At 32.9% G+C, this 25,640-nt stretch overlaps 1 protein-coding gene across 1 annotated transcript in view; it reads left to right on the top strand.

Annotated features, from left to right (window-relative positions):
• Positions 1-204: 204 nt before the first annotated feature.
• LOC127711867 (uncharacterized) overlaps positions 205-25,640 on the top strand; it is a 68,306-nt gene continuing 42,870 nt past the window's right edge. The window contains exons 1-12 of the mRNA XM_052218031.1: positions 205-434; positions 1,209-1,462; positions 3,254-3,457; positions 6,179-6,382; positions 7,296-7,435; positions 7,867-8,062; positions 9,151-9,221; positions 12,031-12,188; positions 14,879-16,099; positions 16,498-16,592; positions 19,032-19,571; positions 20,378-20,555. Coding sequence (XP_052073991.1) covers positions 205-434; positions 1,209-1,462; positions 3,254-3,457; positions 6,179-6,382; positions 7,296-7,435; positions 7,867-8,062; positions 9,151-9,221; positions 12,031-12,188; positions 14,879-16,099; positions 16,498-16,592; positions 19,032-19,571; positions 20,378-20,555 — 3,491 coding nt within the window. The remainder of the gene's footprint in view (positions 435-1,208; positions 1,463-3,253; positions 3,458-6,178; positions 6,383-7,295; positions 7,436-7,866; positions 8,063-9,150; positions 9,222-12,030; positions 12,189-14,878; positions 16,100-16,497; positions 16,593-19,031; positions 19,572-20,377; positions 20,556-25,640) is intronic.

The raw sequence follows: 25,640 nt of genomic DNA, 5'->3' as shown, positions 1-25,640 counted from the left end.
ATTGGAGTGTCCAAAAAATTGTCTGATTGTGAAGATAACTTCTTGTTTGTATCAATGAGGAAAAGACCAAACAATACTGAATCTATATCAGGTTTACCAGCTAGTAGTTACTCATATATTGATCCAGCTCCTTATCTGAAGAAGAGATTCCCAAGGCCTGGTCACAAGTCAACATGTAATGGTTTCTCCTATTATTACATCGGTATGAATGCAGAGGAAGGGGACATGACTGGAGAGCCTGAAGACGACAAAGATGAGATCGATCGTCATGACGACGGAAGTAAATCTCAGTCACCATTTGGCGGCCATCGTCATGGAAGATCTGTGGAGAACCAACCAGAGCATCCTGTGTGGATGCAACATTTTAAGGAGAAGTTTCACAATATGACTGGAAAGTTTGATAAATACAAGAATATATTGTCTAAAGCAGCTAAGTAAGTTTGAAACTCATATCATTTTTGAAAAAAAAAAAACATTAAAACATTTAATCAATTTTTGTCTTTGAAACAATAAATAGGGAATTCTTAGGTTTTGATTTATAAAAACAAATTATTATTTAAGAATTTTTTTTTCACTTTTGTTATGTGAGATTCAATGAGGTTTATTAGGGCCCCTCTGAATGGCAGACCCCCTATAGTGATCAGTCTGTCAGTCCGTCTGTCTGTCCGTAACAAATGTGTCCACTCTATATCTAGAAAACTATTATGATTTCAAAGTTTATACATGACATGTATATTAACCAACACCAGAGGGTGTGTCATAATGTATGTACAACTTCCTAGGTCAAAGGTCAAGGTAAAAAACTTTAGATGACAACCCCTTGTCCTATGGTAAAGATACAAATTTGATACCAATTCAGAGCGGGGCCCACAGAGATGGCTCCCATCTCAATGATATCTAGTTTCTTTACTTCTGTATCTGTACTAGCATGAAATGGTATGGATATTAAAATTATAAAATGACACCTGCGAAAGGATCTGACATAGAGATTAGGATGTGTTTTCAGATTACTTTTTTCAAGGCAAAATTTAAAATTTTTAAGTTCAAAATTTTTAAACTTCACCATCTGTCAATCTCAAAATTGCCCCACGCAAACACAGTATATAGTTTAACTGGATGTAAAATTTATTACCTCAAAAGGAGATTAGATAAATATTGTCAAATGTTTTAAACTATTGGATCTTAGATAACCTAGTATTTTATTTCAGGTCATTCCTGCCTCAATTTGATATTAATGACAAGCCCCTGACAGAACTTAAGCATTTGTTAGCTGGTTCACCATTGATACAGCAGTTAGATGACATTGTTAAAGAAGTAGCACAGAAACTAAGAACAGAACCATTGATGTATCCTGATGGGATGCCATTACATCAAATCAGACGTAAACTAAAGAAAGCTCATACTACAGTGACAGGAGATAGACTTTCTATGATTGACAAGTTACTGGAAATGGCTGTGCATGGTTTGTAATTTAAAATGAAAATTGTGGAAGGCTTGTTAACATGTCTCTTGTAGATAGTTGTCTTATTGGTGATCCTTATTCTGAACATTTGAAAATAATTGTGGATATGCATTTCTTTCTCAATTTAACAGTTTTTGGCTTGTTTAATTTTCATTAACTTTTGACAAAATATTTACTTTGACCCTTTTACACAAATGTAAAAAATTTCAAAAAACCACACACCTTATTGGAAAAATTTGATTGGATAAAGAGCAGTTTGACAAACACAAATTTTGATCATTGAGAAGGAAGCTTAATATTTCCTTGACAATATGAATGAATGAATACTTTATTGCAAAACACATATATATGCTATAGCAACGAAAACATATTTACAATTTGACAAATGACAAACAGCAGAGATCAATACAAATAAATCATTATAAGAAAACAAATAACATTAAGTAACAATATGTGATCTGATTGACCACACAGATTTTATGTAATTACACAATTTTTTAATATGTAAAACAGACATTAATTTAGATAAATACTGTAATTTAGTAATGTTTGGCCAAGAACAATAGAATTTTGGCAAATATTTCGGCGTCGACGGCAGCGGCAGGGTCAACAATAATTTTGTTTGTGATTAGGTCTAGTTTATGGTGAACCACTAGTAATAAGTCAAAGATATTTCGTCTGCAGTTGTATTAGTATTGGCACATCTCATTACCATGGAGATTATTTGGCCACACCCCCTCAGTTAGGGTCTATTGACTTTGAAAATATTGCTTAGTTTTCATGTATTAGTTTGTGTTTGGTCAGTTTATGGAGAACCGCTAGTGGTAATTTAATGATAATTGGTATGCAGTTGTATAAGCATTGGCATATCTCATTTCCATGGAGATTATTGGATTCTGCCCCCTCTGTCATGGTCTATTGACTTTGAAAATTTTTGCTTAGTTTTCATGTATTAGTTTGTGATAAGGTCAGTTTATGGGGAACCACTAGTGGTAAGTTAATGATAATTGGTATGCAGTTGTATAAGCATTGGCATATCTCATTTCCATGGAGATTATTTGGCCCTGCCCCCTCAGTCATGGTCTATTGACTTTGAAACTTGATTAGTTTTCATGTATTAGTTTGTGATTAAGTCAATTTATGGGGAACCACTATTGGTTGTTCAATGATATTTGGTATGCAGTTGTATTAGCATTGGCACATCTCATTACCATGGAAATTTTTTTACCCCGCCCCCTCAGTTATGGTTTATTGACTTTGACATTTTGCTTAGTTTACATGTATTTGTTTGTGTTTAGGTTTGTTTAAAGGGAACTACTTGTGATAAGTCAATGGTATTTGGTATGCAGTTGTATTAGCATTGGCACATCTCATTTCCATGGAGATTGTTTAGCCATGTACTTTCAAACATGAATATTTGCAAAACTTACATGTTAAAGTGTTGCTATATTAATTTCAACATTTGCATTATCGAAATTACCAAAAAGTGAGACATATCTCTGTGATAACAGTTTATTTCAGAGATATCTCCCTGTTGTGTTATGTACCACCTTTAAAAAATTATATTGGCCCAAAACAAAATGAATGTTCATTCTTTCATAATAAAGGGATACAACTCTAGCCCCAAAACAGGGGAGACAATTTAAGTTGATAAACTATATGTATAAATCTACTTGAAATGAAAATTTGCAAAATTTGACTGTTTCCAAATTTATGTGATCTCAAATTTGCTATTGAGCAGGTTTTGGAAATACGTATTAATAAAATAAAACATATCCCTATTTTTTCCAGAATGTGGAAGTTTTGAAAAGGCCATAATAGCAGGGTATGGCCATTACTGTGAAGCCCATGAAGATTGCCATGGTATTACGTGTGGAATGGTCTTCAGGGATGGATTTGAAAGGGCTTTGGTCAAGGTGGACGTTAGACTCGACAGCTGTTCTAATCAGATTCATGTCACCATAAAGGATCAAATGACAAACTTTACACTAACTTGTAAGTGGAAAACAATTATTAAATATCCTTTGAAACAAATCTTTTAATAGAAATAAGATGATGTGGTATGAGAAAAGTTCACAACTCTCCATCCAAGTCACAATGTGTAAAAAGTAATCAGTTGGATGGCCTTTGACATGGAGCCTTGGCTTTGCCTTTTACCCAACAGCTAGCTATAAAGGGCCCCAAAATGACGTGTAAAACAAAAAAGGGCCCAAAATAAGCATTTTTCTAGTTTCCAGACAATTACTTGTGGAATTGTGTATGGATCTCTCTGTAATTATATCACAAGTTTTCATACCACAAAGGGATAGTAAGAATTGGCTTTGGAGGGTAATGGCTCAAATCGTTTAGGAATTAGGGGTAAAAAAGGGAGAAAAACAAGGGTGTCCTGGTTAATGGACAATAAACATTATTTAAAAGAAGTGTAAGGGAGGTAATTCAAACACAACATTTTGAATTACCTCCCTTACACTGCAGTTAAATTATGTACACAGAAATGTTGTATTGTCTCCAGGTGATTAGATGTCAATTTATTTTTGAAGTTACTATTTTAAAAATGCTGATAAATGGTAATTTAATTTTAGCCATGATTATGTAGGTCATTTTCTATTTTAAGACTTTTATGATGTATTTAAATTGGTTATTATGGTTGCAAACTCCAAATGGAAATTTGAATTAAGAAATAATTCTTTCATGCCATGCTCTATGCTCATTTTAACATGGGTAGGCATTATATTTGTCAATATCTTAATACTGAGCGTTAGCGAGGTATTAAATGTTGACAAATATAATGGCTACCCATGTTAAAATGAGCATAGACCATGGCATGAAAGAATTATTTCGATTCTAATAGGAATAATTTGAACTTTTGTTCTTTGAAGCAGACCTATAATACACGCTCGAAAGGTCGCCATTTTGATTTGAAGAACCAAAAACGTTATAGAAAATCGACAGTTTAACACTAAAAAAAGAACAGGCACATTTAAACTTACTTTTGTAATGTTTTTATTTAATTTCCTAGCGAGCCACACCAACAAAAATGTCCATTTTGATCTCTAACGTTACATTTTCAATTGTGATGTCAATCACGTGCAGCCCATATTTTATTGGAATTAGAACGTTGCCTTGTATCCAAAGCTAAAGAAGAACGTCATATTAGAATTGAGATTATGACCATATCTTGAGGGAAAGAAATTTTTTTGGAAAAGGGGTGGGGGGGGGGGGGGTGGAGGTTAAAAAAAAATTGGGGAGGTGGGGACAATTAATTCTCAAGATTTCAGAAATTGAAAAGGAAATTTCTTCAAAAATGTTTTTTTTTTTTGCAAAAAAAAAAAGGGGGGGTGGTCAATTTGCAACAGCATAGTGTATTGCACAAAAGCAAAAAAAAGAAAAATTCAAAACACATAACCAATTCAATTTCTTTGACTACAGTTATTCTGTGTTAGAAACCTATTATGTGTCAAATATTTAATTACAATCCAAATTCAGACCTGTATCAAGTGTGAATATTGTGTCCATTTTGCCCCAACTGTTCAGGGTTGGACCTATGCGGTCGTATCCAGCTGCGCTCGGCAAAGCAATTTATTACAAATAAAACCCTTCAAAAGACAAAACTGGTGTTCAACAAATATATTTAATTGTAGTGTAAGGTATAATGGTGATTATATATAGACCTAATTGAATATCAATTATCAAGATGAAACAGCTTGCTTCAGGTGGTGCCTTAACCAAACTTCAACATCAGCAGTTTTGATTCAATAATAACCATTATGATAATTTGCAATACAATTGAATAAAATCTATTGGGTAATTAAAGATCATGTAGTGTGAATAAATTAAGATTGTCTGCATATCATCTAAAATCATTAGAGAAACAAATTCCACCACCATATCTCATGCAATACTATATTTATCCACTCTCTACAGTTAAATTTAAAATATTTAAAAACGCTCTGCGAGCCTCGTGTTTTAAATTTGAAAAGTTAACTGTCTCAAGTTGATAAATATCGTATCACACTCAATACAGTGGTAGAATCTATGTATAATGAATCTAAAATAGAAATGACCATTTACGATAAAATTGATAAACAATTGTTAAGTGACTATTAATTTATTATGTAATAAATGTATAGCATGTTTCTCTCTTATATCTCTAAGCCAATGCCAATGAAAAACAAATAAAAAAAGATCATCATCAGCAATCAACAATGTAAAACAAAAGAAAAAAATTTCTTTTCAATAATTCCTTAAAATAGACAGACTTTAACTGATGCCATTCAGAAGGAAGATTGAAGAAAAAGCACACAAAAAAGACAGGTTTTTACATCATATGGTTAAATTTAGGATGAAAAATATGTCGATAAAAAACCTCCTGATCTGAAACTCCTTACCAAAATTTCCAAATCTCCTGATCTGAATTTTAGTCCATCACATGTATGGACTAATGAGATGTTGATACAGGTCAATGACAAAGAAAACCAACCCCAAATTACAAAAAGAATATCTGTAGGTCCAGAGGTTGCTTTGCAATAAAATAAGAAAAGAAGACCAGTTCTAATGCAAAATGAAAAGCCAATTAGACCAAGAAAAACTAAAAAAAAACCAACTAACTAACTGAATAAAGCCCAGCATATTATCCTTTAGTTCCATCAAATAGGAATTCTTAAAATTTTCTCTGATATGAAGTTTGTCTTCAACATTTAATTGTTTTATTTACAGCACAGAAACAGATCATGGTAGTTGATTTATCTAAGACAGAGGACAGAGAGTTAGTGTTTGATATTAGAATTGACTCGTCAAATGACACAGTAAATGTTACATTATCTGGAGCAGTGTGTTCAACAACTCATTACTCATGCTTTGAAGATGTAGAACTTCTGAGAGATTTACCTATTGATACTAATAATACTGTGTGTTACAACAGTAAGTAAAAAACCCATACAGTATAGTCACTATAATAAAAAAAAAAATGAAACATTCAAACGACAAAACTAGTGGCCTGATTTATGAACAAAACAATAAGCAAAAACCAAATATGACAGTCAGGAACAAACAAAAACCACTGAACTACAGGCTCCTAACTTGGGACATGCACATGAAGATATGTGACGGGATAAACATATTTGTGAATGCACAACCCTCCCCTAACTGAGACTGTGGTGTAGCAGCACAACATTAGAAAACTGTAAATATCAGTTGTAATGAACTTTACTCAAAAGATCAGTAGCTCAGGCACAAAAACATCTTAAGTAAAGAAATGGTATGATTGCCAATGAGACAACACTCCATCAGACCAAATGACAGACAAATGAACAACTATATATATGTATGGCTTTCAACAATGAGTAAAACTCCTACCTTATAGTCAGCTGTAAAAGGCACTGAAATGACAAATGTAAAACAATTCAAAGAAGAAAACTAACAGCCTGATTTATTTACAAATTAATGAACAAAAACAAATACTGTGTATTTTTTTATTTTTGTGGATACCAATTTTGTGGATGAAGGAAAACTGGCATGTTCATGGATATTTAGTTTCGTGGTTTTACCAAAGTCTGCATACAAGCCTATACAAAAGTTGTCATTTGTTGAACATTTAATTTTGTGGTTCACCCTTACCCACATTATCCAAGAAAATTGGTATCCAACGAATAATAATGAATCCACAGTATTATATACAGTAACAAACGACAACCACTGAATTACAGGCTGTGTTATATTCAGACCATCATAATCAAAATTGGAAGATATTAAAAAAAAATGATCTTTTCTTGTTAACTTTATCTTCCAAATGAATTTTTTTTTTTAAATTATTCACTTTTACTTTTTACCTCAGAACAAGCACGAGATCCATTTGAAGACAGAGTTTATTCCTTGACCTTACCTGACCTTCTTGAAGAAGTATCTGAGTTTGGTTTGGATATGACAAAGTGTCTAATTCTTATTAATGAGATTAGAAATGCCACTTTGTATGCAGTGAGTATTTTACATATCTTTTTATACTAAAACTACAGTATGTAGTGACTTGGGAGACAGTCTATCCATCTGATTGTCCTTTTGCCAGTTTGTTTGTATTCTCCACTGTTGTATTCAAAACTGCTCCTCTTAAAACACTTGACAGAATTGTGTATCACAGATTCGTAACCATACTTTTGCAGTTTATATTTCATTTCTTCACGTAAATTAGTTTATTTTTGGATATCATGAACTTAGTCATATCTGTTTACTATGGAAGTTCTCCTTAACACCTTATTACAATTTATTGAAATTTTCTAAACCATATGATGTATTTGGGCACTCTTATTTTGTTTTTTATCAGAATGATCTTGGGGGATTTCCTTACTAAAGCATGGACTTGTATAAAATATTTGAACAAAAGAAAACTATTAATCTATATTGTACTTTAGTTGATGGAATTGAGAGAGAAAGGTGACCATGGGGAAGGTGAATTTCCAGAGAAAGAAGATTTTTGTTTTGAGGGAAGTTTCCCATTGGCTGACTTAGATATGCAGATTATTAACCCTGGACCTGTGCCAACATATCCTAGTCCTCCTCCTGGTATCACATTCTTATTCTTTGTAGGACCAATACCATTACATTTAGGTAATTATGAAATGGGTCATAGCTACTGGTATTATTTTATTACTTTTGTTCACAGAAATGAAAAAAAGTGTTATTAAAAAGGGAGCTATTGGTGAATATTGGAGTCAACTGGGGAGAGAGCATGGCTATTTGCATGGCACTTTGATTTTATAATATGCATGGAAACTTAATCTTTTAATTTGCATGGAACTTTAACCTTACAATTTGCATGGAACTTTAACTTTATAATTAGCATGGAACTTTAATCTTATAATTTGCATGGAACTTTAACCCTATAATTTGCATGGAACTTTAACTTTACACTTCCATGGTTATATTGTATATCGAAACAAATATTGACAGTAAAAATGCAGAATGCAAATGACTAATCTTAAATGGCTTTAATGCTTTCAGACAAATATAATTAGAAAGCAAAACATATGGAGTAATACCATATCAGGCCATCGAAAGCTTAGGCGCTGGACACAGAGTAGGCAGTGTTGTCACGATATCCCAATAGCATGAGTTTGAATCCCAGCAAGGGAAGAACAAAATTTTGCTTCTGCAACTTTGCAGGTTTAACATTGTTGTGCTGATATTTATTATAGTTATGAATGTAATATGTGTTTTCAGGCATATAATACCTTCACTGATGATCAAATGGGTGGATCTGTTGCAGAGGATTCACTTGTTAAGAAGTACTTTTCAAAATAATTATTTCTGCAACTGCATCTTATGATCCTTTATGATAGATAATTTAGCAAATCTGCAATCAATTCCATCTTCATGTCTAATATATCATGTACTATGTTACAACTCTAGATTCTACTGATGAGGAAAGGTAACACTAGGCCACCAAAAGGTGAATTTTTAGTTCGGTCTTGTCTAGAGCGCTGGACATAGGGCAGGCTGTGTTTTCATGATATCCATAAGCATGAGTTAGAATCCCGGTGAGGGAAGAATAATGTTGTGCTGATATTTATAGTAGTTATAGTAGAGAGTAAAATAGATGCAGGGATGAGACAGTAATGAAACAGCAACAGAATAACCAAAAAACATAAGACGCAAAGTGCTTTAAACTGCAACCATTATTATTATCTATTTTTCAGCCTTTGGAGCGACAGCTAGAATGGGAATTGATTTAAAACTAGAGATGTGTATTATGAGTATGAAAGCTAAAGTAAGTTATTATACGCTCTTCAAAGAAAGCTTGGGGGGGATATATAGGAATCTCATTGTCCTCGACACATGAAGTTGTAAAATATTGCAGATTCAGATATTTTTTGTGATGTATTTGTTTATTTAAATATTAATTGACATGGGATAGGTTTTTCAAAAATAATATCTTGCAATTTAAATTTTGAAAACATTATTTGTATGCTGAAATCCTCAAAACCATAAAAATAAATGCATGTAAAAATTCTTAATTTACAGTAATTCTTTTGTTCCAGGCATACTATTATTCGTATTTTACAATAACTGGAATAGATTACCTTAGCCGTATTTGGCACAACTTTTTGGAATTTGGGGTCCTCAATGTTCTTCAACTTTGTACTTGTTTGGCTTTATAACTATTTGGATCTGAGCGTCACTGATGAGTCTTATGTAGATGAAACGCACGTCTGGCGTATTAAATTATAATCCTGGTACCTTTGATAACTATTTAAGTGGGTTCAGGTGTAATACCACCATTGATTTCCCCCAATTAGTCTTTGTTAAATTTGCACTTTTCAAATAATTGTGCAGAATTTATCTTTGTTTCAAATAAAGAAATACTTGGCATGAGTCGAGTTTTATCCTGTCCAGTACTATAGAAAAAATTTCACATAACATTTCATTGCATATTTAAGGAATGACTGTAATATTTTTTCTGTCTATGAAGAAATAACATAAAAAATGTGGTGCACACTGAATAACCCGCGTAGCGGGTTATTTTAAAGTGTGCACCACATTTTTGATGTTATTTCGAATAGACAGAAAAAATATTACAGTCATTTCTTATAATTTAATTCTAAATTCCATTTTAAACCGGAATAAACCACGAAAAAACGTTGATGACGTCACGGTCACATGACAAAATTATGTCAATGAGCTGATAAACAAAACAACGTCAGCCAAACAGAAGACGCGTTACATCCAAAATTAAATTATAAGACAATAACCATCACTGGAAGTTAACCAATCAAATTTCCCCCCTTATTTAACCTGTGTACAAGCTTTAGTAACCATGTAACCTCAAGTTTCCAAAATATTCTATAGAAACCCCAAATAAAAAAAATAATGGTGCTTTGAAATACCCAAGATATATGTTTATGACCCAGAAATGTTTTACTGCAATAAAATGTAGGATTAATTACCTACAACTGTCAAATTCAAGGGAATATTTTTTTTCAACCTATTTTCGTATGCAACTGGATATGACGTACCATGATTTGGTGGTATTACACCTTCAGAACACATAAGAACTTAAAATTCAGCTGAACGTTTTAATCATGAACTGTCAGTAAGGAGAAATCAAGCTTTTCAACGATCAAAATTAGTATTTGTCAAACTGCTATATATATCCAACCAAATTATTCAGATTTTATTCCTGTAAATTGTTGGGTTCAAAGGAGTAGGTCCGGTAAGGGCCGATTTTGGCCTCAAATTTCAGGTTCATATGATAAAATATTTTGGACACTTTTTAAACACTCAAGTGTCTACTTTAGTAGATTCCATTAGTTTATCTGAAAGATTTGGACCGATTTAGTCATTAAAGACGCTCAAATGCAGGTTTAAATATTAAAAATCTATCAATTATGCCATAATATGTCACTTTTCCAATGGATTTTGTCAAAAATGAAAGTGGCCGCATTCGTGTTCATCCTCGACCTTTATATATGATATGTATTATCATCAAATACAACTTATATTTAAATATTAAGAATGAACACGAATGCGGCCACTTCCATTTAAGACGAAAACCGTCTAAAAATTAACTCAAATGCTCAAATTGTGAAGATTTCAGTAATTTAGCATGACTTAATGATGCTAGTACCCGATACATGTGCATTGTATTGTCAAAAACAGCCCATATTTATGTAACAGAAGTATTCTTCTTTCCAATAAATAGCTAAAAGTTTACATTTTAACAATTTTGTAAAACTGCTATATTTTGGGGCCAAAAAGGGGTCTTACTGGAACTACTCCTTTCTAGAAATTTTCATATTTTTGTCAACAGGTCAGAGTAAATATTTTGTAAAATTTTAATGAAAACTAAACGAGCCAAATCTATTTTAGCCAAAGTGTTGGGTACCCCCTCAATCACCAAGAATCATTTTAGCTTTGTAATTTAACCCAAGTAAAAAAAGATCCCCTTTGACCACTTTATTTCTGAAACAGGAAATATTCTGACCATTTTATTTCGGGAAAAAGAAATATACTGACCACTTTATTTCTGGAGCAGAAAATATTCTGACCACTTAATTTCAGAGAAAGGAAATATTATAATAATTTTATTTCTAAGAAAAGGAAATATTTTGACGACATTTTTCGAAAAAAAAAAAAGAAATATTCTGACCACTTGATTTCAGGAAAAGGAAATATTCTGACCATTTTATTCTGGAAACTAGAAATTTCTGAAAACAGGAAATATTCTGACCATCATATTTCTGAAACAGGAAATATTTTGACCATCATATTTCTGAAACAGGAAATATTCTGACCATTTTATTTCCGAAACAGGAAATATTCTAACTATTTCATTTCGGCTACAGGACATATTCTGACTTCATGACAAAATATTCTGACTGTTTTATTTTTGGACCAAGAAATATTCTGACTATTTTACTTTGGGTACAGGAAATATTCTGTTTTTTTTATTTTGGATACAAGAAATAATCTGACCACTTAATTTCCAGAACAGGAAATACTATGCCATATTTGTAATATTTTCCAGTAGTTGGTGAAATCATATAAAAAGTTTTTCTTTTATTATTCTTTTATTACAGGCTGTTGTAACACCTCATATAGGTGCTGGTGTGTGGGGAGAACTTGCTGTAGATATTGGATTTGCCTATGGTGGAATCAGACTGGAGGGGCACCTGTTAGAAACTAGATTTCCAATCACTGCAGAGTTTAAATTTAACAAATTCCCAATAAAAATAGGGTATGTTGGAAAACAGAATACTTTTAATATTTAAAATTCAATCAAAATGTATTAATTAGTACCGTCTAATCATCAAAGGTTTTATTTATTTTGTAACAATATATACTGCTTATAGCTTTTATTTCAAGTGTTAAATACACAAATATTTTTTATGATAAAAACGAACTTCTAAAATTGTATGACAGATTATGGTTTTGGCTCCAATTTCACATTTCATGGAACATTGTAAATGATAGTGCAAGTAAGCACCTTGTCCTATGGACACAAATTCTTGTGTAAAATTATTAAGCTCTAAGACTTCACTGAAAACACATGCATATTGAATTACCTGAGAAATATACATATCATTAAAATAAGTAAAATATGGAAATCTAGTCAAAGAATTATTTGATTTTTCAATTTATCCTTGTCTCATGGGTTTTCATACTTTGATGCATTGTGGCGTCACAATTTCCTCTGAAAAAGCATGCATAGTATGAATTCATATGAAGTATGAAAACATTATCTGACAATATACCTGTGAATTTATGTATGTTATATTTCAATAAGCATGATAAGGGTCATTGGCTGTAAAAAAGAATGCTTTATACTTAAGGAGGTTCGCTACTCAGTTTCAAATTAACAAGCTTTTCATAAAACTAGTATAGATTGATAGGGGATTATTAAAGGAACCAAAAGAGCAAAAAAAAATATAGGTCAATGTGCTTGTTTTTCGAGATATTAGCCATTGAAATTTTGGCGGGAAAATGTTCTCTCTTGATTTTTCATAGCTTTTTCATTGACAAGTTTAAGGATGTACACCTCTGAGGAGCCAAAAATTTCTAGAATTAAATTTATTTTCTTAACCTGATTTTTAGGTTTATATGACTGTAAATAAATAATTGGTGAAGAAAAAATCATATGGTGGTGCACTTCTTTTTTTGCTATGGCCCTTTGAAAGTACCCAATTTTTGGTGATTTTCCCATTTTTGTCGAGCCTTCGACTTTTGTCGAAAAAGCGAGACATAGCGATCCTACATTCCGTCATCGTCGTTGTCGTTGGCGGCGGCGTCCACAAATAAAGTTTTTGAAATTTTAATAACTTTCTTAAACTATCCTGGATTTCTACCAAACTTGGACAGAAGCTTGTTTAGATCATAAGATAATATTCAAAAGTAAATTTTGTAAAAAAAAATTTCCATTTTTACCATATTTTACTTATAAATGGACTTAGTTTTTCTGCCAGGAAACATTACATTCACTCTGTGGTTAAAGTTTTTGATATTTTAATAACTTTCTTAAACTATCCTGGATTTCTACCAAACTTGGAAAGAAGCTTGTTTATGATCATAAGATAGTATCCAGAAGTAAATTTTGGAAAAAAAAATTCCATTTTTTCCGTATTTTACTTATAAATTGACTTAGTTTTTCTGCCAGTTAACATTACATTCACTCTGTGGTTAAAGTTTTTAAAATTTTAACAACTTTCTTAAACTATCCTGGATTTGTACCAAACTTGGACAGAAGCTTGTTTATTATTAAAAGCTAGTATCTAGAAGGAAATTTTGGAGAAAAAAAAATTCCATTTTTTCCATATTTTTCTTATAAATGGACTTAGTTTTTCTTCCAGTTATAATTACATACAGTCTGCAGTTTAAGTTTTTAAAACATTTATTAGATTCATAAACTATCCTGGATTTTTACCAAACTTGGACAGAAGCTACTTACAATCAAAAGATAGTATAGAGAGGAATATTTTTATTAATTTTTTTCCTCATTTTTGTTGAGCCTGCGGTTAACAGCAAAAGTAGGCGAGATACTGGGTTCCGCTGAACCCTTACGAATTTTTCATCAATTTTTACCCTTTTTTGGGCTATTGTCGTGAAAAAAATCACAGTTCCACAATTAAACTTTTTTTCATACTTTCCATAAAGATGAAAAGGAACAATTTGAATAAATTTAACTGAAAAAAGTATAGGTAGGTGTTGATATTAGAAAGTTTTATGATATTTTGATGCTTTTTCGTGCCAAATTTACCATGCTGTCAATTTTGTAAATTTGTGATTTTTCTCTGTTTTAAGAACAAAATGCATATTATTTCAACTATTTTGTTATAAATGATTGAAAAAATATATATCTAAGTAATTTGAAAAGAAAAAAGTGATATGGGATGTTTATGTTTCTTGTAAAATTATTTCTTGTATCCCTCACCTATTTTCTCAAAATTTGGATAAAAAGACTGACTTGATTGGTAAAAAATTTTGAAAAATTTATTACTCAAAAACTGCTTATTGTAAATACACAATTTTTTCACAGAGTTAAGTTTGATTGTAGCATTTCTTAAATTCATTGATATTTTCCACTTGTATCACACATTTTGGAAATAATTCCAGAATGAGATTTCAACGAGACTGAAACGTCAGAAGAATACATCCTTAAGTTCTCAAAAACTATTAAAAAATAACAAAGATTTTATAAGGCTTTTACAGATGGCTTATAATTATACATGCAAAAGATTTATAAAAAGAAAAATGGGGGTCTATGGGCAAATTTTTTTTAAGGCATTCAAATGGATAAAACTAGAGGATTCCGAAAATCTGACAAAAATTCCAAAACATGACAAGCGAACATCCTTAAGCTACAGAGAAATTCATGCTCATACTTGTATTACAAGTTCTTTTTAACTTGATCTGATATTTTCTTTATTTCAGGTTCCGTCTTGATCTAGAAATTGTACCACTTGAGCTGAAACTTAAAGCATTTGCTAAGTTACGACTAATATTTTTTTCTGTAACTGTATTTGATGCTTGTATTTGGAAGTTCAAGCTGCCAACTTATAGAAAAAACCTCTTCGACAAACCATTTGAGAAAAGAGATCCAAACAAACCAAGGATATCAGCTGCAGCAACCAATCCTCGTCAGAGAAGGTCAAGTCCTGGTGGATGTGAGGTCAAACAGCTGGAAGGTCGTGACGTAACAGACACAGCCTTTCTTTTAGAAGTGTCTGCTAAGTCTGATGTCAGTGACATTACATTATCTTATGTTATAGGAACACACAGATCTGGTACAAATGTCCAAGACTGGACAGGGATGACTGGAAACTCTCTGACTGCCCCAGTCCAACTACATAAGGAACATTACGGAATACCTCTATACTGGACTGTCAAAGCTAAGAATAGCCAAGGTGATTCCAGTATAACTGAGTGTAATCTTAAAACATTTGATAACACTGTACCTGATGGTAGAATAGATGAATCATATCCCTATACAAGTCATACCAAGAAGATCAGTGGTAATGTTGTTGTTTTTGATGATTCTGAGTTAGTGAACACTCATTCAGAGGCAGTTGGATTTACTAAAAGTCAAGGTGGATCAGGGTCAGAGGTCATTCCATGGCAATCACTTGTTTTGAAATCTACTACAGAACGTAATGTATCAAAGACTAATTCCCCCCTCAAATTCTTCACTATTGGTAAAGAGGGGAAATTAACTGCAGAGAAGATTTCAAGTAGTAAAACTGATCATGTTGAGGAGTGTGCTCAGAAATGTGTCAATTTTGGCAGAAAATGTGTTGCTTTTGACTATGAACATCATTCAGAAACCTGTGACCTCCATGCCACTGTGGAAGGGCCTAATGCAGAGTTACGGATCAGTGGAACATACAAAAACTATGAACGACTCGGAGTGGGTTATAGCTCTTTTATAGAACATAATTTAGATTTACAACATGGAATGGTATACATCCTTAATGCTGAGATAACAAACAAACTTGGGTACAAAGGTTATGTGTCATCAGGTGGAACAATGGTAGACCACACCCCTCCAGAGCCAGGATCTGTGGGCAAGGCTACTTTTGATCAGACAAAGTTTGATGGATGTAAGGCTGCAATCACACAAAGATGCATTGACCTAACGTCTCTACCAAATCATAGGTAACTATAGCATAGTAATAATATAGTCAATGCAGTAAGTCCTTATTTTATAATGTTTAATAATTGTATGTAAAAAAGTTTTTTTATTAAAGTTTCTATGAGAGATAGGCAAAAGAAACCAAAGCGGTATTCAAACTCATAAGTCGAAAACAAACTGACCATGCCATGTCAAAAAGCTAAAACTGATCAACAGACAAAAAACAACATAGCAAACTAAGCATTGAGAAACTACGAAAAAAAACATGTGATCTCCGGTGCTCCTGAAGTGTAGGCAGATCCTGCTCTGGCACATGTGAACTTGTGTGATTTTCATAGGGCACTTTTCAGAAATAATTTTATTAATGTTACACAATGTATTTGTGGATTGTATGAAAGTTAAACATTATTTTATTTTATAGAAAGATAATAGATGGACCTGAAGGTTCCACAGTATTCAATGGACATGAGGGTGGAGTAGAAACTCTATACACACTGGCCAATCATTTTATGTCAGGTAATTATTACAGGGTTGACATGAGGGTGGAGTAGAAACTCTATACACACTAGCCAATCACTTTATGTCAGGTAATTATTACAGGGTTGACATGAAGGTGGAGTAGTAACTCTCTACACCCTGGTCAATCATTTTATATCAGGTAATTATTACACAGTTGACATGAAGGTGGAGTAGTAACTCTCTACACCCTGGCCAATCATTTTATATCAGGTAATTATTACAGGGTTGACATGAAGGTGGAGTAGAAACTCTGTACACCCTGGCCAATCATTTTATATCAGGTAATTATTACAGGGTTGACATGAAGGTGGAGTAGTAACTCTATACACCCTGGCCAATCATTTTATATCAGGTAATTATTACAGGGTTGACATGATGGTGGAGTAGAAACTCCGTACACACTAGCCAATCATTTTATATCAGGTAATTATTACAGGATTGACATGAGGGTGGAGTAGAAACTCTATACACACTGGCCAATCATTTTATGTCAGGTAATTATTACAGGGTTGACATGAAGGTGGAGTAGTAACTCTATACACCCTGGCCAATCATTTTATGTCAGGTAATTATTACAGGGTTGACATGAGGGTGGAGTAGAAACTCTGTACACCCTGGCCAATCATTTTATGTCAGGTAATTATTACAGGGTTTACATGAGGGTGGAGTAGTAACTCTATACACCCTGGCCAATCATTTTATGTCAGGTAATTATTACAGGGTTGACATGAAGGTGGAGTAGAAACTCTATACACCCTGGCCAATCATTTTATGCCAGGTAATTATTACAGGGTTGACATGAAGGTGGAGTAGAAACTCTATACACACTGGCCAATCATTTTATATCAGGTAATTATTACAGGGTTGACATGAGGGTGGAGTAGAAACTCTATACACACTGGCCAATCATTTTATGTCAGGTAATTATTACAGGGTTGACATGAGGGTGGAGTAGAAACTCTATACACACTGGCCAATCATTTTATGTCAGGTAATTATTACAGGGTTGACATGAGGGTGGAGTAGAAACTCTATACACACTGGCCAATCATTTTATATCAGGTAATTATTACAGGGTTGACATGAAGGTGGAGTAGAAACTCTATACACACTAGCCAATCATTTTATGTCAGGTAATTATTACAGGGTTGACATGAAGGTGGAGTAGTAACTCTCTACACCCTGGCCAATCATTTTATATCAGGTAATTATTACAGGGTTGACATGAAGGTGGAGTAGAAACTCTGTACACCCTGGCCAATCATTTTATATCAGGTAATTATTACAGGGTTGACATGAAGGTGGAGTAGTAACTCTATACACCCTGGCCAATCATTTTATATCAGGTAATTATTACAGGGTTGACATGAGGGTGGAGTAGTAACTCTCTACAACCTGGCCAATCATTTTATATCAGGTAATTATTACAGAGTTGACAAGAAGGTGGAGTAGAAACTCTATACACCCTGGCCAATCATTTTATGTCGGGTAATTTTTACAGGGTTGACATGAAGGTGGAGTAGAAACTCTATACACACTGGCCAATCATTTTATATCAGGTAATTATTACAGGGTTGACATGAGGGTGGAGTAGAAACTCTCTACACCCTGGCCAATCATTTTATATCAGGTCATTATTACACAGTTGACATGAAGGTGGAGTAGTAACTCTCTACACCCTGGCCAATCATTTTATGTCAGGTAATTATTACACGGTTGACATGAAGGTGGAGTAGTAACTCTATACACACTAGCCAATCATTTATGTCAGGTAATTATCATAAAGTTGACATAGAAAGGCCCTAAATGTCAAACTTGAAATTAATCTGAATGAAAAATCAGTTTTAAATTTAGACAAAAATTGATTAAACTGTACACAGTAGTAGAACACTACATAAGGATGTGCCTAAAGGAATATATTCCCATTTTAACTTGTTAAAGGGGAGATAATCAATTTACTTACTTAAATATTTCTATAATAGACCATATGTGGTAATATTCTCTAGTAAGGCAGGGGTATTTTTTTTTGTGAGTTCACTCACAGTTCTGGTTTATTAACAACTTAAAAAATAGGTTTGAAGGTAAAATAAAACTGCTTTTAAAAAAATCCTTTCTACTGAAACCCTAATTGCCAGTGTTGATTAAATGTTAGTAAGGTGATAGAGAATTTTTCAAACTTTTGTTATTTTGATTATCCACTATCCACTATCAAAGATGACCGTCCTTATATAAAAAAAAACCCACTTATAGAATTATGATAGAAACATTAAGAAGGACCAAGATGAGAAGTATTTCAACCTATCATCTGTAACTTCATTTTATCAAAATATGTTAAAAAAGATTTTTAGGCAAAAAAGATTTAAAGGCTCTATATAGGCTGTAGTTAAAATCTTTTAATGAATGGATTAATACCTTTATTATCATTATATATTACAGCTAACTGGGATGGCTTTAATGACAATGAGACGGGTATCTTTGGATATACTTGGTCCGTTGGTACAACAGTTTGTGGAACAGATATTGCCACCTTCTCTGATCCACATGCTCACTTGTCTAGTCCTAAGTTCTGGACCAACACAGGATATGCCAGGAACCTACATCTGCCTGATGGTCCCTATTATGTCACAGTCCAAGCTATTAACAATGTGGTCCACGGTGGTGCCATGATAACAACAGTGTGTCACTCGACACCCATCACGGTTGATACTACACCACCCTTCTTTTCCAGAGGTGTGACAGATGACGACATTGTTTTTGACGAGGATTTTAACTTGATGGCTATGTATTTTGATACATTTGATCCAGGATCTAAGATAAAGAACATAGATTTTGGTCTAGGACTAACAAAACATGATGTGGATGTGAGAGGATACTCCACATTTGATTACAAAGAGAACCAAACCTTTATTGTAATTGATGATTTAAACCTTGCCTCAGGAGAACCTGTCTGGATTAGACTACGATCAGTTAACAATGGTAATTATATCTTTAAAGGACATTTTTAATATACTGTGGCTTCATTATTATTCGTTGGATACCAATTTTTGTGGATTTCCTGGGTAAAGGTAAACCACAAATTTAAATGAAGTTTCCTATAGGCTAGTATGCACCCTTTGGTAAAACCTGAAATCAAATATCCAAGAAATACAATTTATCCTCAATCCATGAAAATTGGTACCCATCTAAAATATATGAATCCACAGTATATGGTGATTCTATAAGGATCTGATGATAGAAGGTTAAATAATTTATAACACTTTTAATTGGATTTGCAAATAATCTGTGGATTTATCATTCCTGGGGTACCGATTTTTCATAATTTCATGGTTAAAGGTAACACAAGAACTGAAATGTTCAACAAAGTATATAATTTCTATAGGCTTGCAAATCCAGGAAATCAACTATTCAGGAAATTGCAAGAATACTAAACATAAATGTGACAAATTTAAGACAACAATAGAAAAATTGAAAACCATTGAAATGGTAGGTCTATTTAAATTAGGACCAACAATAATCATTGACATTCAGGCATGAAATGTTTCTCACTACACAGAACACTTGATTGGCAGAACCAAGTCAATGGCTGATGAAAAATGGAGATGTGGAAATATTTATGTTATTTAATGAAACAGCAACCCTAGGCACAAATAATCAAAATCATATAAAAGTCAGCATATGCCTAATTTTTGTGTTTCAGTGAACCTGTTCTGTTCTCGACACTTTGAAATGTAAACCCTATCCTATCCATTAGCTAGTCATGTATTATGTATTCACTATTTCAGTGGACCTGTTTACAACAGCTCACAGTGACAACCCTATCTTGATAGACAGAACCCAGCCAGTAGCTGGTCATGTTTTAGATGGAGACATTATGGATGAAGACCTGAAGTATCAGTCTGATAGCAGTAAAGTTTGTGCTCAGTGGAATGGGTTTTATGATCCTGAATCAGGGTTAATTGAGTAAGGAACTATCAGTACTAATGAGTAAAGTTCTGTAACAAGTTAAAGTCAATTTATTGGGTTTTTTCTCACACATGTCAAATAATAATTTATTTTGGTTATTTTCTTTTATTTCAGTGACAATGTTTATCACACGCTTCAGTGACAAAGAATCCTGATTTTCGAATTAAGACAATCCTGATCTGGGGGGGTTCAGCATGTTAAACTTTCATAATATCATAAGTAGTATTTATAAATAGGCATACCTAATTTATCTTTTTTGATACCAGAATGTATTTGTTATATCCCTATCTATGGAAAGCCTCAGCTGTCATATATTAGACATTTACAAAACGTTATGCTGAAGCTTAAAATGTAAAGTTAAGACAGCGTGATGATGAATTGAGTTATCAAAATGCTAACTCTAAATTACAATATGCGAAGTTGAATCTGCGCAATGTTGACTTGCAATGACAAGTGCTTTAGTCGTGATTGTATAATGATAAGTCACGATGTTGTGATGATATGCCAAACACACGTAACGTTAGGTTTAAAGTACATGATGTGAAGTTGACGTTGCATGATGTTAGCTTGCAGATGGATACTGCTCAGTCATCCACATCGACAGCAATGATAACAAATAAAATGAATAGCTAAAATGTATGGTGCTGACTTGTTATTAATAAATGTTGAGCTGAGATAGTACGATGTTATATCATTGTGATATTACGATTGGTCTATCATGCAATCTGTTGATTTAAAACACCATGATGCACAGTTGAAAGTACATGATGCTAAGTTAAGATAACACGATGCTACACCACTATATTGAAACGAAAGGCTAACCATACAATTTGTTGACTTAAAACAACACGATGCAACGTGTTAATCTCAGATGCTCACTTAAAACTACCGGACGTACAGTTGAAATTTTGTAATGTTAAGCTGCGATAGCACGATGTTTTATCATTATAATATCACGATAGGCTTATTATACAATTTGCTCATTTAAAACTACACAACGTACAGTTGAAAGTACGTGATGTTAAGCTAAAATGGCACGTTGTTATATCATTAGAATTTCACGATAGGCTTACCACACGATATGCTGGTTTAAAACTACACGACGTACAGTTGAAAGTACGTGATGTTGAGCTATGATAGCAATATCTTATATCATAATCATATCACGATAGGATTGCCATACAATATGCTCATTTAAAAATACACGACGTACAGTTGGAAGTACGTGTTGTTCAGCTAAGACAGCACGATGTTATATCATTATAATGTCACGATAGGCTTATTATACAATTTGCTCATTTAAAATTACACCACGAACAGCTGAAAGTACGTGATGTTAAGCTAAGACAGCACGTTGTTATATCATTATAATGTCACGATTGGCTTACCACACGTTATGCTCATTTAAAACTACATGATTTTCAGTTGAAACTAGGTGTTGTTGAGCTAAGATAGCATGTTTTTATATCATTTGAATGTCACGATAGGCTTACCATACAATATGCTCATTTAAAACTACACAACGTACAGTTGAAAGTATGTGATGTTGAGCTATGATAGCACGATGTTATATCATAATAATATCACGATAGGCTTGCCATACAATATGCTCAGTCAAAACTACACGACGTACAGTTGAAAGTACGTGTTGTTGAGCTCAGATAGCACGATGTTATATCATTATGACGTCACGAGAGGCTTATCATACAATGTGTTGACTTGAAACTACACGATGTAAATTTGAAGTAGTTTGGTCTTGACTTGAAACAGTAAAATGTTAAGTTAAAAAAACAGAACGTAAAGTCAAAATAAAACAATGATAGGATGACATATACTTGTGCAGAATTGAAGATTTTTGGTGTTGACTTCGAATATAGTACAAATATTAGATCGTTTTATGTTAAATTGAAAGACAATAATGATGCGTAAAACATTACAGAATTATGTGAATTGAAACTGCAATTCTATGGAAAAGAATGAGGGACAAATCCCCAGGATTTTTTCTTCTTCATTTGCAAGTTCGGAGGCAAAATGATATACAAAGAAAGTTTTCCATAAATTCATAAAGCAAAAGAATTACCCATCGCTATATATTACACTTGAATACAGTTTTGCCGTATATTTTACATGTTTTGTTTGGATTTTTTTTATGATTAAAAACTAGACTTTTTTTTATGAACAATATTTAAGAAAATATTTATCTATGTTGTGTGTTAATATATACAATTAACATAATATTGTGCTTATAAGACTTCGGTTATGACTGTGAGGGTCAAATTTTACTCATATAAAATCTCATCTATGTAAGAGTTAGCGGAGAATTTGTATTTACCACTCCCGTTTTCCACGAAATAAAACATAAGAATCTGGAGTCTTAATCTTAAAAAACAAAGATCAACTGATATGACAAATAATACGGTAAAGCGTTGGACTGAGAGGGTCAGAGCTTTATGAGAATGTGACCCACCCCCGGCCTTGTTAGAGGTATCTGAAAATTTGAATTTTCTTTTCCTTGAAATAAAACAAAAAGAATTGATAGGTGGAAGAATCCTACTGCTAGGGGGCCAACCCAAATATAAAGTATGGTAGATTTTGTTGTATACTTTTCGCTCATACATGAAGTCTATATGAAACCGAATGAAATTTGACCTAGAGCCTCCAGTCTAAATCGTCAACTTTCAAAAAAAGAAATACATCATTTACAGCAGTGCCAACCATTTTTCCAGCACCAAGTAAGATAGTGCCCAGGTTTATGTATATATCCACTCGAAGAATATTTTATTTTTTTAAATTGGTAAAGTCATTAATGGACAATGACCCCTATAACTTATAATAAGAAGCCAATTAATGATTTCCGTCACTTATTTTCTTGTCCATAGTGATTTTCTTGGTTCTTTGCAGCTTCTCTCTATCTATATGTGTTTTCAAAGAAAAAGAAAAAAATCAAAAATCTTTAAAAATTGTTAAAGTCCATGAATTATTTTGGTATTGCTTTAATTAATTTGTAGATATGTTTTTTTATGTCTCTCTGTCTCTCTCTCTCTCTTATAGTTTTCATGAGTGTGGTCTAAATTAAAATCGATATATTTTTTTTATGCAGGTTATGCAGTATTGTCAGATTTAGTATAAACTATACATGGAAAACTCAATGTTAGAAATAAAAATAAAAATTGGGATCACGAGACTCGTTTTCTGTCTACAAAACGAAATAGATAAAGTCCCTACACATTCCATCATTAGAGACGAAATATGCCAAAATGATTTCAAACTCATAAGTCGAAAACAGAATGACAATGCCATGGCAAAAAACAAAAAAAATAAAAAACGACAGAAAAATAATGTTATCCGAGTTATATGGAAAAGTTGAAAAACATATGCAAAAAACGTTCTGTATTCAAAAACAAATAGTCGTTTTAATCAGATAAATCTCATAATTTTCTTCATCAAGATGAAAAGTACTACATATGAATAACATTCCTCTCTCAAAATGTGTATATTTTTTTAGATCTAGACCGATTGTGTTGAGCTAAGGGAGCTACCATGTGATTTTTATGGGGGAGAGGGGGTGGGCTAGGACGAAAAATTTTGTCCTGCCTTTTTTGTAGTTGTAATCTCTGTCCTGCCTTTTTATTTTTCACTCTATTCGGTCCTGCATTTTTTTTCTATTAGTTTATTCTGACTTTTTTTACATAAATTGTCATCCTGCCTTTTTTTTGCCAAGTTGCGCATCCTGCCTTTTTTTTGCCAAATTGCGCATCATGCCTTTTTTTTACTCAAAACTCCTGTCCTGCCTTTTTCTCAAATTTCATTCTAGTCCCCAATAAAAATCAAATGGTAGCTCCCTAAGATGGCGGAAGACACTCGATCTATCCTAAGGGCAATATATCTAATGAGGAAGAAATTTACAATTTCGGTCACGTCGAGTTACTTGTAGATCTCCTTTTCTTGAAAAGGGTTTCTGTTTTCATTTATCTATCTATTATACTGTTCAGGGGGAGGAAGTCCAGATTTTTTTGTTTTATTTCGGGAAAAAGGGGTGCGTTTTACGTACAGTGGCAAATATTACATGCATATCAGGACGAGAACATGTAAGTGTGATATGAATATGAATAAACCCTGCTTTGTTACAAGACAACTTATAAGCACAATATTATGTTGTATATATTAACACACAACATCGATAAATATTTTCTGAAATATTGTTCATAAAAAAAAGTCTGGTTTTTAATCATAAAAAAAAAATTCAAACAAAACATGTAAAAATAATACATAGCGATGGGTAATTCTTTTGCTTTATGAATTTATGGAAAACTTTCTTTGTATATCATTTTGCCTCCGAACTTGCAAATGAAGAAGAAAAAATCCTGGGGATTTGTCCCTCATTCTTTTCCATAGAACTGCAGTTTCAATTCACATAATTCTGTAATGTTTTACGCATCATTATTGTCTTTCAATTTAACATAAAACGATCTAATATTTGTACAATATTCGAAGTCAACACCACAAATCTTCAATTCTGCACAAGTATATGTCATCCTATCATTGTTTTATTTTGAATTTACGTTCTGTTTTTTTAACTTAACATTTTACTGTTTCAAGTCAAGACCAAACTACTTCAAATTTACATCGTGTAGTTTCAAGTCAACACATTGTATGATAAGCCTCTCGTGACGTCATAATGATATAACATCGTGCTATCTGAGCTCAACAACACGTACTTTCAACTGTACGTCGTGTAGTTTTGACTGAGCATATTGTATGGCAAGCCTATCGTGATATTATTATGATATAACATCGTGCTATCATAGCTCAACATCACATACTTTCAACTGTACGTTGTGTAGTTTTAAATGAGCATATTGTATGGTAAGCCTATCGTGACATTCAAATGATATAAAAACATGCTATCTTAGCTCAACAACACCTAGTTTCAACTGAAAATCATGTAGTTTTAAATGAGCATAACGTGTGGTAAGCCAATCGTGACATTATAATGATATAACAACGTGCTGTCTTAGCTTAACATCACGTACTTTCAGCTGTTCGTGGTGTAATTTTAAATGAGCAAATTGTATAATAAGC

This window comes from Mytilus californianus, unplaced genomic scaffold (genome assembly GCF_021869535.1).
Source record: "Mytilus californianus isolate M0D057914Y unplaced genomic scaffold, xbMytCali1.0.p SCAF_8, whole genome shotgun sequence".
Taxonomy (NCBI): domain Eukaryota; kingdom Metazoa; phylum Mollusca; class Bivalvia; order Mytilida; family Mytilidae; genus Mytilus; species Mytilus californianus.
This window is presented reverse-complemented; position numbering and strand designations above follow the sequence as displayed.